This window comes from Phytophthora cinnamomi (assembly GCF_018691715.1).
Source record: "Phytophthora cinnamomi strain GKB4 chromosome Unknown Contig55, whole genome shotgun sequence".
Lineage (NCBI taxonomy): Eukaryota > Oomycota > Peronosporomycetes > Peronosporales > Peronosporaceae > Phytophthora > Phytophthora cinnamomi.
This window is the reverse complement of record NW_027150988.1, coordinates 826,111-842,070: the sequence shown is the minus strand read 5'-3', so window position 1 is coordinate 842,070 and position 15,960 is coordinate 826,111. Positions and strand designations below refer to the sequence as shown.

Here is a 15,960-nt window from a genome sequence, read left to right as displayed (position 1 = left end):
ACGTCTATCCAAACCTACCAAGAAGAAATGCCAGTCACTATCGCATTTCTTCGACTTCTTCGTCGGTCCCTCCGTTTCGAACGCCCTCGCGACCGCCTACTATGGGGCAGCGTGCTTCTCGGCTATTTCTTCATGCTACGGAGATCCGAGTACCTATTGGTCGGGAGGTACAGAAAGTTTTACTGCTTGAAGGCAAAGAACGCCTTCTTTGTCGATGCACGCGGTATACCTGTGAACGCAGAAGGAGCGACAGCTATCACGATCGGTCTCAGTGGCGCAAAGAATGATCAATATGGGCGCGGCTCGTGGAGAACCATGCATCAATCAGGAGACCGCTCAAGCTGCCCTGTCCGAGCGCTTAAACACGTGCTGCAAGCACGGCGTGAGCTCCGGTTGTCCAGCCACGAATTTCTGTGCGCTGATCTTACTGCGCAAAAAGTCGCGAGCGCACTCAAAACGACGGCAAGATGTGCAGGCGTACCGTCGACAAGATATTCCACTCACTCGCTAAGAAGCGGAGGCGCGACAGCGCTACTCGCGGGGAAAGTCGACAGTTTGTGCATCAAGACACCTGGCAGGTGAATGTCGCGGTGCTTCGAGGAGTATCCAATGCAATCGGCGGCGGCTACAACAGATCTGTCCAACCGCATGATTTTCCCTCTACAATCTCAAGCGCGTTTCAGCAACGAGAACGAGTGCCGCTAATCACGCCCTCGAGCTTGCCCGAGGCAATACAAAACGATTTGCCCCCCCTACGTCGTAATAATCTGGACACGTGAGGAAATGGAGATCAGTCCGGAGTATGATCGGTTTTCCGATAGGCTGTATTCCATGGCAGAGCCAGGGAATTGTGTTTTCCACTTCAGAATTGTGCTTCCGGTATCCCGGTGCATACCGGTACATTGGGGGTGACTACACCGCAGACCAATCGATGGACGCGTGGCGTTTTCCCTCTCTTTGTCTTCAGACCAACAAGCAAGCAACGAAGAAGGGGGTTACTTTACCAAGCTACGCCATGATCACCCGCGGGACCACCGACCAAGCCACCCCCAGCTCCCCGTCATCCAGGGCCGTGACGGCTCCATCGGATAGCGAGCTCCCTGCGGCTGCTGCTGGCGTCGCTCCTCCTGACGTCGTAGACGTCACGAGTGCGGACGCGTCGTGGACGACGGCGCCTGCGAGGCGCACGTCCGAGCCCGCACCGCTACGCACGAGCAAGCGGGCGACATCGAAGCCGGCTTCTGGTGAAGCTGTGGTCGACGCCCGCACGGGCAAGAAGAAGGTGTCGAAGCGCGCCACTGTGGCATTGACTGCGGGGACACCAAGGAAGCACATGGGTGACAGCGGCCGCGTCTCCAACTCCGCCCCGGAGGACAAGCCGCCGGCACCACCTGCGAAGAGGCCGAAGAAGACGGTGACCTAGGCGAAGACCAAGCAAGCCAAGGCGGTGGCGGTTGCGAAGCGTCCGGCGGCTACGTCGAGGTCCGGCGGCTGGTTCGACCTACACGATTTCATGGCATCGTTTTCGCCCGGTACTGCAGTCGAAGAGAGTGCCGCGACCGAGGACCCCGCGACTCAGGCCAGTGCAAGCACGCAGGGAGTCGTAGGCCAGGACGACCATGCTGTTCCCGCTCAAGTGCAAGCCCTACAAGCCGATATCAAACGGCTCCGTGCGCTGGTAGCCCGACAGAGCGTTGGCCAGTTACCAGTGGTCCCCGCCCCAGCCATGCATGCAAGTCCGGCGGCACCGACTGCCCCGAACAGCAAGGACGAGATGCCGCCAGCGGAGGTGTGCTTCCTCACGACGGCAAGCTTCCTGGACGGGGAGGAAATCGGCGCGCGAGCGGGAAATTTTCCGCGAGACCGTCTGCTTTCCTAATCGCTCAGCCCGCCCGACGCCAAAACACCGTGTCTACCGGGGAGTCAGGAGGACCGTACCGGCACCGGCACCGCCCAGACGGGTATTTTGACCTTACGGTCCGGGTTAGCCATACAGCCACCCACACCTCAGACTATACAGTCCGAGTTGACCATACAGTCACCCACCGCCATACAGCCAGTACCGGCCATCCAGTCGGTACACTCAATTAAGCATATGCGTAAAGCGTCAGCTCTGACCACATTGCAAGATGTTTCGTGTGTATCACTTCATGAAAGCGAGCTGAACGCTGCTACACAATCAGTACCACGGACAGTCACGTCGCCGGGATCGGTGTACCAGTCTTCGAGCTGCGGCGTCAAGTTCCCCACCGAAGAAGAAGACCGGTTGCGTACTGGAACTGCACCGCGACCAAGCCACCTGCGCTCGGTCATTAGCGTCATGGCCGCAGCAGCGATGCACTCGAACGCTCGTGAAAGAAGCAATCTATTGTGCGTTACTCGCAGAGCTACGCTGGCTCAGGCTATGGTGAAATTGGGCATTACGCTGCCTCCGGACAACTACCCGCTGTCGCGACCGGGAGTGGCAGGGCCCGAGTTTCTTCTTGATACTCCGCTGCGGAAGGTACTATCGGAGTATGCACGGCGGTCAGGCCCCTCCCTTCCAACTTTTGTCGAAATGGTGCGCGGGCAGACGGTTAACGACTACCGACCAACCAAAAGCTTGGTGCCAGCTGTGCTAAACGAAGTGTGCAGGGACTACGAACATTTGGAAGAGCTCCAGAATATCGTTCATGGTGGTGTTGAAGTCCGGTTAAGTAAGACACCTCCGCGGCAGGTACAACGGCCACCAAACCACGGGTCGGCGAGCGACCGTCTCAATGTGCTCCGCAAGAACATCCGCAAGGAGCAGGACGCAGGGCGACGCCTTGGTGCTCGATCGGGACCTCCTCAAGCAATGGCCCATAGATAATCATCAGCCCCTTCGGAGTGGTCGACAAGGGTGGCGAGGACACCAATGTTACAGGTCAAACGATTCACGATCTGTCGTACCCCGAAGGCACCTTCATCAACGACTGTACGGACCAGGACAGCATCGTCAAGCCGGAGTATACACATTGCGACGTTGTGGCAACCGAGATCCTGAAGTCCAAGCGCGCCCACCCGAATGCTCGTGTCTGTGTGAGGGCTGGTGACGTAGCCTCTGCTTTTCGAAACATCAGCATCCACAGCAACACCGTGTATCTTTTCGCCGGTGACATCGAGGAGGACGACGTCATCATGATCGAGCTCGCAGCGCCATTTGGCTGGACCGGGTCCCCGGGGTTTTACGAAATTGCTGGTGGTGCCGTCGCTTACGTGCACGGTTCGCACACCACTGACACGTTCCCGGACGGTTTCTTCAATTATCACTGGGTTGATGATCACATCAATGTGGCTGCGGGCATTGGTACATCCTGTGTTGACGCGAATCGGTCGCTAAGGTATGCCATGGTAGCGGTCCTGGGTGCTGACGCTATTAACGCTAAGAAGTTCACCGATTGGAACACACGACAACGCGTACTGGGTCTCGTATTCGACTCTGTGGCGGAAACGGTGTCTATGCCGCCAGAGAAGATACTCCAGGCACGGAAAATTGTGGCGGACGCTTTCTCCGCTTCGTCGCTCTCAAGGCAGGCCTATCGGTCGCTGATGGGTAGTCTTCGGCATGTGGCAACATGCATCCGTGCTGCACGGCCGTTTCTCCAGCGCCTGCGCCAGCGCGAAAGTCATCTACATCGTTTTCAGCGTGTCCCGGTTATACCTGACATGCGACAGGATTTGCTATGGTGGTGGCGTGTGCTCCATACACACCAGTTGAACGGTGTGTCGCTGGAATACTTCAACTCTCTCCCGGCACCGGATATTGAAGTTGAAATGGACGCGTCAGATTACGGGCTCTACGCGTTGGACGTCTCCTCACAGAAGGCTCTCACTTACCACTTCACGGACAGCGAACGTGAGCTGATCTCAGCATTCAAGGATGGAGCGCCGAACGGGTTCGATATCAACTTCCGCGAATTACTTTCTTGCGCTTTCGCGGTCCACGCGCGGGGTCGCCGTTGGGGCTGCGGGGTTCTTCGCAACGGCCGCCCTTGCCACGTCCTGTTTCGTATCGACAACAGCTCTGCCGTCGCTTGGCAAAACAAGCTCGCCTCTCGAAACCCACGCGCCCAAGTGATTACCCGGCTCCTAAGCTGGTGGGAAACTTCGTTCCAGCTCCGGTTTTCAGCATCCCACGTGGCCTGGACCGACAACGAACGCACAGACACTGGCTCCCGCATCGCCGCTAATCCATCGTATGCAGCCAAATTTTCATCACTAACTCCCGGCTGGTCGCAGGTATCACCGACGGTGGATATTCACGGTCTGACCGACATTTCGCTACGTATCTCCGAGCGCACTCCGTTGCCGACTCCACGTTCGATCAATACAGGCGAGCGCTGACCAAGTGGACGACCTGGACGTCCCACCATGGTATAGCCCCCTCGCTTACGGGCATGCCTCTCACTGTCCAAGTACAGCACATCTCGGATTTTATTCTTCACGGCTTCCAGTACGGCTTCGGATCCGGGGGGGGGGGGGGGGGGGGGGGGCATTCGCAGCGACTCGATAATGGAGGTCCTCCTTGGTGTTCGCCACTTCTTTGCGGTCATAACATCCCAATTTCACACCCGCACATCCGTAAGCTGCTCAAAGGAATCCGCCGCCTCGACTCACCACCGCGCCGAAAAGCACCAGTGTCGATCGGGCTTCTTGAAGCGTGCTTCCGCAGCCTCGCGATGACTGAACCATTTGAGCAAGCCTGTAGTGGGCCTACTTTGGCTCACTACTTTAGCTTACACGTCGCGCTACGTGTATGAGGAAGCGTAGGAGTTTATTAATAATTTGAAATAATTATACTTGAGTCCACAAGTATAATATAAATCAAATAAAACACCAAGTAGGTAGTTTAAGGTAAAATGAGAACTGTATTGTTTGTAAATTGATCTTCCTCCTAAATCTGCTAAAACTTTTTATCATCTGTGAAAGGGGTTGACAGCGGCTGGCTGTCAGAGTCCCGCCAATATGCACGTCTCTAATTGGTAGAAAGATGCTGCTTTCTACCAATAGGATCTTTTGGGTAGGTGTGGACCACTTATTGTGGTGGCCCACTTCAATGTATCCATTGGTGTGCCTTACACCAACGTGAGGAAGTATCTAAAACCTTTAACAGATATTTATCTGTTAAACCATAAGTGACAAATGTCATGCACAAGTGACAGTTGTCACTTGTGACCGTTATCGTGCACAAGTGACTGTTGTCACTTGTGTGTAACCCCGTTACACCATCCCCCCGTTAAGCTTAGACGTGTCGGTCTCGACACGTCATTTAATATTGACTGCTTGTCAATTGTTTGTGCTGGGGGTTTCCGTGCTCATCCGCAATGAGCACGATCAAGCTGAAGACCACCATTGCAACAGAGTGTAAACTCTCTGTTGCTGTGTACAATGCGCGGTAGCGCGAGGTGCGCCGCTACCACGGGGACAGACAACACAGTGTCTGTGTACGATTCTTCGATGTCGACCGCGTCTATGCGTCGACATCTCTAAGCGAATTTCTGTTGCTTACCGTGATCGGGTAAGCAAGCGCCAAAGCACTTCGAGTCCTTCTCGACGTGAGGCAAGTATTAGCAACTCCACGCTGTTGCGGTGGAGACTGGTGTCCGTGCGCCGTGCGCACTGTCCGTCCAGGTGGCGGTGCATATTAGCAACGGCGACCACAACAGGTATACTATATGTATACCTGAGAGCTTCTATGATCTCCGCGCTAATTATCTAGCACGCGAGTCGTCAGGCGTTGTAGATTACTACAGCGCTCGCACTACTTTCTTGCTGGTAGTGCGTGTTGGGTTTCGTACTCCTTCACCATGTCCGGAACGTCTTCCATCAGGACGTTCCGTGGTTCCCACGTGTCGTGTTGGGGAGGTAAACTCTCCAGCGAATGCGAAAACAATCCGGACCTCGGATTGTTTTCCTATGATCGACAATTCGCTGGACGATCCAGCGAATTTCTCCGCGTGCGTCTCGCAGCGGTGGCGGAGGTGGTGGAAACACGCCCCGATGGTCAACGCCGTGTTGACCTTCATCTCGTGATGCTCCACGACCAAGTGACGGTCGTGGAGTACTTTCAGAGCGCGGCGGTTGCCGCTCTGTTCCTTCGTGTCCCGGCTGTGGCGGTCTCCCAGACCGCCTTGAACGTGCCAGTCGGGCTGTAGGCCCGACTGTATTAGCTGCTCCAGCGCGACTACACCCTGGAGAGGAGGGTTTCCCCTGCTGAGTGTGTCTCGTCGGGTCAGACGATCCATGTGCCTCGTGCTGGAGGTATGGCTTTAACCGCCCGACATAAAATGTCGGGTGGAGCCGCATGCTAGACGGTATGTCTAGCGTGTATGCGTTACCGTGGCGTGCCATCACCGTGAATGGCCCGATTAAGCGCGGAGCAAGCAAGCTTGCTCCGAAATCCGAAACTGCATGTTTGGGCAGGTTTTGAGTAGATAACAAAACCAATGAATTCACGTTGAATTCATTTGTGTTGCCCCTGCCAATATTATCGGCGTTCAGCTTCTGTTTATCCACAGAAGCTGCAATCGTGTCCTGGACAAACCGAATTACGGCTTGTCTTTTATTGATAAAGTCAATCGCATCCGAGCTGAACGAGTTCAGCTCGCTCTCCGCAAGAGGCCCGGCCTCTGCGTGGTTCTTCGCGGTGTCTGCGCAGGGCGCAGACCCGTGGTCCTTGTTCCTTGTGGAGTCTGTACTCTGCACAGACTCGTTTTCCTTGTTCTGGGGGTCAGCGCAGTGCGCTGACCGTTGGTTCTTCCTGCCAAGGTCTGCGCCCCGCGCAGACCTGGTTGTCTTGGTCCTTGTTGTCGCGGCTGACACTATGCAAGTGTCAGCGGCTTTTTGCGACTGCTGTGTTGCAGTCGTAGATCCTCCCCCACATAAAGTGGGAGCCACCACTCCGAGTAAACTAGGCAGACGGGGATGCCGCATGGCATTCGCATAAAACGGTGTATGCCCGGTCGAGGCATGCACCGAGTTGTTGATGGCAAACTCTGCCATCGATAAGCACTCGCTCCAGTATTGGAACGAGTGAGCGTAGCTCTTCAACATATCGACGAGCATGCGATTCACGCGCTCGGTTTGACCGTCCGTCTGCGGATGATTCGCAGTCGACATTGAAAGCTGGCTCCCAAGAAGTGTAAACACTTCTTGCCACAGGTGCGCTGTGAAGCGCGGGTCTCTGTCCGACACGATGTCGATCGGCATGCCATGGTGTTTGGACACCATGGCGACGAACAGACGGGCCGTCTGCTTCGCGGTCACCTCTGCCGGCACCGCAGCAAGATGTACCATCTTGCTGAAGCGGTCGACGAAGACCACAACACCGGTATTCCCTCCGCTGTCCGGGGGAAGACCAAAGAAGAAGTCCAAAGACATGGACTTCCAACACTCCGACGGAGTCGGTAGTGATTGCAACGGAGCCTGCGTGAATGGCGCAGGCTTTACACGTTGGCAAACCTCGCAAGCACGGATGTACTTGCGCACCCACTTATACTGGTGGTGCCAGTAGAAGTCGCGCGTGAGAAGGACATATGTCTTCTCACGTCCGAGATGTCCCGCTGTCGGGGCATCATGATATTCGTACATGATCCTGAGTCGCAGGTCATGGTCATTCGGCACGACAACGCGATCCGCGTTGTCGTCGACTGCATTATGAAGAAGCAGTCCGTCGTGCACCCGATATCGGTGTGCACGCGCACGAAGGTGTTTGGGCAACTTCCGACGAGCCTTGTCAGAGGTTGTTGTGCCATAGGCCAACAAGCGTTTCGCGTCCGCGTCGTGCGCGTACGCGGCCTTCACATCATCCAACAGGGACGATGTGGGTTTGCTTGATCGCATGGCGTCAATGGCATTCACGTCAGCAGCTTCTTCGTAGTCCGGCCGACGTGATAACGCGTCGGCCACTACATTCAATCTTCCGGATTTGTATTCGACCCAGAAGTTATACTCCGCGAAGAATGAGAGCCATCTCGCCATTCTTTGTGATATGTGTGGCGACTTCACTGCGGTGCGCAGTGAAGCATGGTCGGTGTAGACCACAAATGGTCTACTCCCAAGCAAATACACTCGGAACTTTGCGAGCGCATATTTCATGGCAAGGAGTTCCTTGTCATGCACCGGATAGTTGCGCTCAGCTGGCTTCAGCTGACGCGATTGGTAGTAGACGACACGATCACGGCCCTCGTGATCGTGCTGCATCAACGCGTATCCGATCGCGAAGTCGGATGCGTCACATACGACGTGAAATGGACGATCTTGGTCAGCCACTGCCAAGATCGGTGCCTCAGTCAAGCCCCGCTTGACTGCATCGAATGCCTTTTGGCAATCGACTGTCCAATTCCACACAGCTTCCTTCTTAAGAAGCTGTGACAGCGGGCGGATCTTGCCCGCATAATCCTCCACGTACTTGCACAAGTACGTGGCCAAGCCAAGGAACTGCCTCCGTTCCTTGACACTTGAAAGCGTTGGCCATTCATTAATCCCTCTGACCTTTTCCGGGTCAGGGCGAACGCCATTCTTCCGTACGAGACACCCGAGGACGGGTATCTCGCTCGCCCCGAAGATACACTTCTTCAGGTTCGCGTAGACCTTATGGTTTGCATAAGCTCAAGTAGCTTCCGGAGATGCACCCTGTGCATCTCTACGTCGGTCTTCCCGTCCACAGCTCGGCTGTGGATGAACACATCATCGAAATAGCTCGGCGCGAAGTCGCGCACAGAGCATGCCGCTTGGCGTGCTCACTGCCGTAAGAGGGATATCCCTCTCACGCATTAGGATTTGATAGAATCCACCTCGCAAGTCGAGAGCACTGTAAGCGGTGCTCCCGGCCATCGAATCGATGATAACATGTTTTCGCGGTATCGGCGTCTGCGCCGGTACCGTCGCATCGTTCAGCTTGTTGTACGCATGAACGATGCGCCATCCACCCTGTGGCTTTTTGACACAAAACGTCGGAGCACTGTGCGGGGACTTTGATTCCCGCACTTGTCCTGCTTTGCGACGACTTTCAAAGAAGTCGTCGATTGCTTTTGCTTGCTCTCGCGGCAGTGGCCACTGCCGCGTGACACAATACTTCGTGCCCGGCACGAAATCAATCTCGTGCTGAATGCCTTTATCCTGCGGAAGCACCGCAGGAATCTCTTCCGGGAGTACGTCTTTGTACTCCCTCAACAATTCGTAATAGGGACTCGACCTTAACGAGTCCCAACCTTGTTCCTCGAAGCGCTCTCGCTTCGCCTTCGCACTGAGCGTGTCTTCACTCTCAGTGGTACTTCCCATGAAGAGCTGTCTCAGCTCTTCGCTCTCGCTCTCCGTTCTTTCGCTGTCCGAAAGAACGCAGACTTGCTCGATGCGTCCATCGTGCAAGTCGCGCGTGAAACGCTTCCAACTCATGACTGGAAGCGAAGTCAACTCCGACGCCGTCGTCGGAGGACTAGCGAGTTCCATGTCACGATACTGGAATCCAGTATCGGTGCGCGTCAAGACGCTTAGCGTCGTGACATTCGGCGTCACCGCCGCAGTCTGCCCAGCAGACTGCTCTTGATGCGTCTCGGTCCCGGACCGAGACTTGAGCAGCGTTCTCCGCTTGCGCCGTCTTCTTGTTGTGCGGAACCCGGCTCCGCACAGTTGTTCATCTGGTCCAGGCCCGGCCGTGGACAGTTGTTCGCCTGCGGACCCTGTCCGCGGGTGCGCGGTATCAAGCCCGGCTTGACCGCATTTTCCTTCGTGCAGCCCGGCTGCACGGTAATGTGTCTCTTCGCCGGCAGACCCTGTCTGCGGGCGCGCGATATCAAGCCCCGCTTGATCGCATGGCGCTTCGTCGTGCAGCCCGGCTGCACGACAGCATACAAATTGCGTCAGTACGGGACGTTTGCAACCGTCCGTACTATTTGCAGCGTCAACTCCCGGAGTTGACACGCCTTTGTCACCTCGACGCCAGTTATTGGCGGAGCCCCTCATCACCGAGGGTGCATCGACTCCCGGGGTCGACGCCGAGTCGTCGACCTGACCTCTTCGGGTCAGGGACTGTCCCATTCGTACTTGAACGCGAGTGTTGGTTCCCGGAACCGACACATCCTCATCTTCCGACGTCGGCAGCATTGCCGACGTGGATTCCTCTTGTGCTCATCCTCCCGCACCTCTTGGGCATTCCGGGACAGCGGTATTAAGCGCTGTCTCGACTGGCGTGTCGCGCGCACCTGCTGGTGCGTGCGCTGCGGTAACAGGGCCATCGCTCTCTGTTCCGCTATCGCGTCCGAAGCGCACGAGCGTGCGCTTCTTCCAGTCTATCACCGGATCATGCCGTGCAAGCCACGGCATGCCCATTACTACGTCGAACTTATCGTCCAGGTCCAGGACGATAAAGTGTTCGACAAACACCCTTGTTTGTACGAGAAGCGCACGTTCACGACGCGCTTCTCGGTCTTCACGATGACACCTGTTGCCAGTCGTACCTCCAGAAGACTTCGAGGTGTATCTACCTCCTCGAAGTCAAGTCTCGACAGGATTCGTAGTCGAACAAAGTTGTTCGACGCGCCTGAATCTACCAAAGCTCGAAGAGAGTCACTCGCTCTCTTCGAGTAAACCTTCAAGATGACTAGGTTTGGCCTGTCATCTTGTTTCATGCAGTGAGAGTTGGTCTCACTGGGGGCTGCAGTCCTCAGTGTCGCGTGCCCGATGTCGGCACGCGCGACTGCATTACCAGTAGGGCGCCCCGCGCCTACTGGATGTTCGCGTTTTTTGTTGGTCCGCGGCGATGCCCGGCATCGCCACGACGGCCACCGTTGTAGTGCACGGGAGCCGTGCACTCTCTGGCAAAGTGACCGATCCTTCAGCAACGGAAGCATCGCACATTGCTGGTGACCAGCAGCCGTTGCATTCGAGAGGTCCATTGGTTCCGGACCTCCCGTGTTCAGTACCGGGCGCGGTTGTGACCTCGGCACGTTCGCATGCAGTTTAGCCTGCGGCAGGCTAAACTCTTCTTGCATTGCGAGAGTAATCGCAGCTTCGAGAGTACTCGGGTACTCTCGGAAGAGATAGGTCTTCACAGGCCCATCTCTCAGTCCCTTCATGAACGTGACGACTTTAGTCGCCTCGTCTATCGGGTTGGTCACGATGTTCGAGACCAAGTACCGTGCACGCTGCGCGTAAGCATGGACGTCATGCTTACCCTGCTACAGGTCGAGGAATTCCGCCCTCGACCGGAACTCATTTTGCGGGGGCTCAAACGCTTGTCTGAGCTCCTCTTTGAATATCTCGTACGTGCTAAAGCACGTAGGATCGGAGAGTCGGCGTCCGTACGCCCAACTCCTCGCTCGTCCGCCAAGACATGACATGGCGAACGCAACCTTTGACAACGGGTCGACGATACGTCGAGCCGCAATGGCTGTGTCGAGTTCGACAAGCCATCGGAGGAGAGGCTCTCCCTTTCTTCCTACATAATTGCTCACGCTCAATTTTAATGATTGAGCACGCGGTGTCGTCCCCGACGACGCCGTAACTGAGGAAGCAGCATCACGCTGCTCCTTCATGATGAACCCCAGAGCAACACCATGTTGCTCTGTCGGCGATAGCGTACGCAGCATTGTAGCTATCGCCGCCTCCCCAATGACTGTTGACAGTCGTTGGAGGGCTTCCCACTCTGGATCTGACAGGTGGGGGCAGTCCGCGCGTGCAACATGCGTTGCAGGCGAATTGGAGCTCTCCATAGGCAACTCCGTGCTCATGGGGTTCTCGGATCCGCGTTCGTACACCCTGTACGAACGTCACGTAGTCGGTTGTTGGACGGACTACAAAGTGCTACCAGGTGTAGTGGGCCTACATTGGCTCACTACTTTAGCTTACACGTCGCGCTACGTGTATGAGGAAGCGTAGGAGTTTATTAATAATTTGAAATAATTATACTTGAGTCCACAAGTATAATATAAATCAAATAAAACACCAAGTAGGTAGTTTAAGGTAAAATGAGAACTGTATTGTTTGTAAATTGATCTTCCTCCTAAATCTGCTAAAACTGTTTATCATCTATGAAAGGGGTTGACAGCGGCTGGCTGTCAGAGCCCCGCCAATATGCACGTCTCTAATTGGTAGAAAGATGCTGCTTTCTACCAATAGGATCTTTTGGGTAGGTGTGGACCACTTATTGTGGTGGCCCACTTCAATGTATCCATTGGTGTGCCTTACACCAACGTGAGGAAGTATCTAAAACCTTTAACAGATATTTATCTGTTAAACCATAAGTGACAAATGTCATGCACAAGTGACAGTTGTCACTTGTGTGTGTAACCCCGTTACAAAGCCCTATGAGGGGTCATGTTCTTGGCGTTCTTCTTCCTCCTGAGGCGATCGGAAATCGTAGCAATTGCCGGAGGTTCCTTCAAGTGGTTTGCCGTTCGAGCTCAAGACATCGCAGTTCTAGACGTGGAAGGTCAGCCAACATTGACCCCTTCGAAGGCACAATCGATGTGTATATGCTTGATCGGTTCCAAGACTAATCAAGGCGGCACCTCCACAACACGCATGCTGTCGCGTTCTGGGCACCCATTCCTGTGTCCCGTGTTTGGTGCCCTGATCCTGCTCCGAGTCCGTAAAAACCTGCCCGCCGACATACCGGCCTCAGTGTACCTGGACCGCCGCGGAAAGCCGGCCTGCATCGCGACGGCCGACATGGCAGAAGCTATCAAGCGAGCGGCTGCGAGTACAGGTCAAGATCCGCGATGTTTCAGCTCACATTCTCTTCGGTCCGGCGGGGCGGCTCACGTGTACAGATCTTGCACGGACGCCCTCACAATCTAGTTTCACGGCCGTTGGGACTCCGATGCGTTCATGACCTACACTAGGCTCTGCAAGGAGTCGGTGGTTACCCTGGCGGCAAGCATGGTAGCAGGCCCACGGGGCGATTCGACGTTGCATTAGTGGGGCTGACTGCATGACCATTTGGGGGCACCGCCCTCTTCGTCCCTAATCGGACTGAGCTGATGGTCGTTGCATAAGCTCCCATTAATGAAACGTTGTTGAACCCCCAATGTAGTGGAAAGCTGTATTCCATGGCAGAGCCAGGGAATTATGTTTTCCACTTCAGAATTGTGCTTCCGGTATACTGGTGCATACCGGTACATTGGGGTTGACTACACCGCAGACCAACCGATGGACGCGTGGCGTTTCCCCTCACTTTGTCTTCAGACCAACAAGCAGGCAACGAAGACCCGCCTCTCCTCGTCCCTTATCGGACTGAGCTGATGGTCATTGCGTAAGCTCCCATTAATGAAACGTTCATGAACCACCAATGTAGTGGAAAGTGGTACGTTTCGGAGCCCGAGGCAATACAAAACGATTTACCCCCTTACGTCGTAAAAATCTGGACGCGTCAGGAAAATTCGTTGGAACGAGCCTCGCGGGAGTTGCTCAGTGCATTCTTGAAGCAGCAGAAGTGTGAGCAGATATGGTCGCACAACCCGTCCGTTGGCGCGTCAACACCCGTGGGCGCCACCGAGACAATTCACGCAGCTTTGACCGAGTCGAGACACCAACAGGGAGTGAGAGGCCAGGCTCAAGCGGATCCAGCGACCAACGAGTGGGGCCGGCGCTGGTTCCTCGTCCCGTCTTCCGTTAACATCGTCCCTCTCGCTCTAGCACCGAGTGACGAACAGAACAACGTCGACGTCTCCTGGCCCAACGTTCCTTCCGACTTGTCTCTGCTGGTGGTGATCTCGCTGGTCCGGATGCTATCGAGCGTCGACGTGGTGCTAGAAGGCACGCGCCTCAGCGTCGCGGCAGCATCAACCGACCCATCGCTGCAACTCCCTAGTACACCAAGCACCGTGCTGGAGTTGGACAGCCAAGTTCACGCTTTCGAGTCGTTCCCGAATGGACTGTCCGCCGCGGCTGGCAGTGCCGTGCTTGGCGACGGGTGTGGCTTCAGTGCGTACGAAGGCCGCGTCGCGGAGGACGGCACTGCTCTGGACCTTCTCCTGTTCTCTCTTCCAGTATCGACGGTTGCAGAAAGGAAGCTCCCAAGTCAGAGCGGCGACCTTGCAGTGTCAATGGCTCGTCGAGTGCGCGCACGACTGATGCTGAGCAAGGGTCGGAGGGAGGAGGAGGGGTGCGTATCCGTGTTTGCTGAGGTTTGTGCTACTCCATATCAAGTGGAGCCTGGTGACCAGCCTTCACTGGACTGGCCGACGAGCGAAGCGTCGGAACACTTTCTGGACGAGTTGTCGGTGCTGGGGTGGTCGCCCACACTCGATGTGCACGCGACGTACGTGGGCGTGTCTGCGCTGCTGCCACTGCACAGCTCCACTTGACCAGTGTGGCTACTAGCCACTGGCTAGATACGCATAGGCAAGTAGAGTGAACGTCTGGCGGCTGGGACGTGGTGGAGTTATCAGTCTGTGTTAGCGACCGCTTGCGCATTGAACGGCGAGCACTACATGGAAAAGCCTCCGTTTTGGAAATTTAGTGATCGACTAAGCTTGGTTTGTAGAAACACGACCGACCAAATCGCAAATCGCAAATCTTGTTGCAATAATCGTCGGCGGACGATACACTGTACAGTATCATGCAGCGGACTTCGCTGGGCGGAGAAGACGACACCCCTGCCTCCTCCGCCCGCGCGCCGCTGTAGAGAACCTCACACCCAACTGGACTCCCTGCACTTTGTACCTGTTCGGCGGGCACTACCCCAGCCGTCAGCCGTCAGAGATACGTATGCAGTTAAAGCAGCCGATGCCGTATATGTGTACATGTAGTCTATATTTTTGGGTGATGGACAATTTTCTGTGGTGTCGTCTTTTGCCTGCCGCGAGCTTCACTACGTGTGCAATGTGTTGTCAGGGAGTAGGTGACAACTTGTCGCCTACTCAGCAGTAACCAACAAACAAGAAGAGGACAACCCGCCAGCATGCCACCGCAGCAGCCGCATCCTTTGTCTGGGCGGAAGGCTGCAGCTTCTGCATGTGTCAAGCGGTCGAAGGGTGCACCATGACTGGGGTCGCGTCGCTGGTTCGTTGATTGGGAAGTGGTGGTGAGATGGATTCTAGTTCATGGACTCTCTATCGGGCGATAGCTGGGCTTTACGTTGTCGGGTGTGGGCGTGGATAGCCGTGACTGTTGGTCTCAATCTGCTGTGGGCGTGCGGTAATGTCTGCTATCAGTCGAAAGATACGCTGCTGCTGAGACGGTCGTTGAGCTTTTTTGCAGTCTAAAGTGGTTGAGTACGTAACGAACGGTGCTGTCATGAAGCTGCTGAGATGGTCTGCAGCTTCGGAGTGGTTTGTTGCTGAACAGGACGGTTTTATTGTTATTGATTGATGAAGCTAGTGGCGGGCCATGGGGACCGAGCCTTCCAGAATCTTAACCGTGCTCCTACAGGTTCGTCGTGATTCGTCACGAATGGGTGGTCCGAGGCCCTGGATTGCTTGGAGTTGTATATGCAGATGCTACGTCTAGCAGGGCATCCGAGCACCTCGCTTTTTCCGTTTCCGTGCCTGGAATCACACTCGGAGTTTACAGCAATTGCTGAAGGAATGATTGAGGACTTGAGGTGCACAATGGCGGCATCAGCTCTCTTCCTTCCATGTAACGAATCCGTCAGTGGACACTACCGTGAATGGATAGCTGTTGGGGTTCTGATGTCGCTGACAAATCAGGAGGCAATGCTGCATTGCGTACATCTGACCTGGTGATTAGCTTTATTTCTGCTGAATTCCACCGTGCTCGTGCGTACAACTTGGTACGAATTACGTGTAGATGCCATCTAAACTTTGCATGCATGCATGAGAAGCCAAGTGAGTGGAGTGCCTTCGATCGTTTTCGAAGCGGACTGTCGATGTAAAATGCTAGATGCCGTCTATGGTAAAATTTTGCGGTGTTGAAGCGCGCAAATCGAAGGTGACATAGTCGATTCACAAGCAAAATTGTAGTAACAAGAGCCAAGAA

At 55.2% G+C, this 15,960-nt stretch overlaps 1 protein-coding gene across 1 annotated transcript; it reads left to right on the top strand.

The window, feature by feature from the left end:
* Nucleotides 1-1,015: 1,015 nt before the first annotated feature.
* IUM83_12863 (Secreted protein) lies at nt 1,016-1,423 on the top strand (the record flags this gene model as incomplete). The annotated part of the gene is made up of 1 exon (XM_067937508.1): nt 1,016-1,423. The coding sequence occupies one exon, from the start codon at nt 1,016-1,018 to the stop codon at nt 1,421-1,423; it is 408 nt and encodes a 135-aa protein (XP_067788030.1).
* Nucleotides 1,424-15,960: the final 14,537 nt, after the last annotated feature.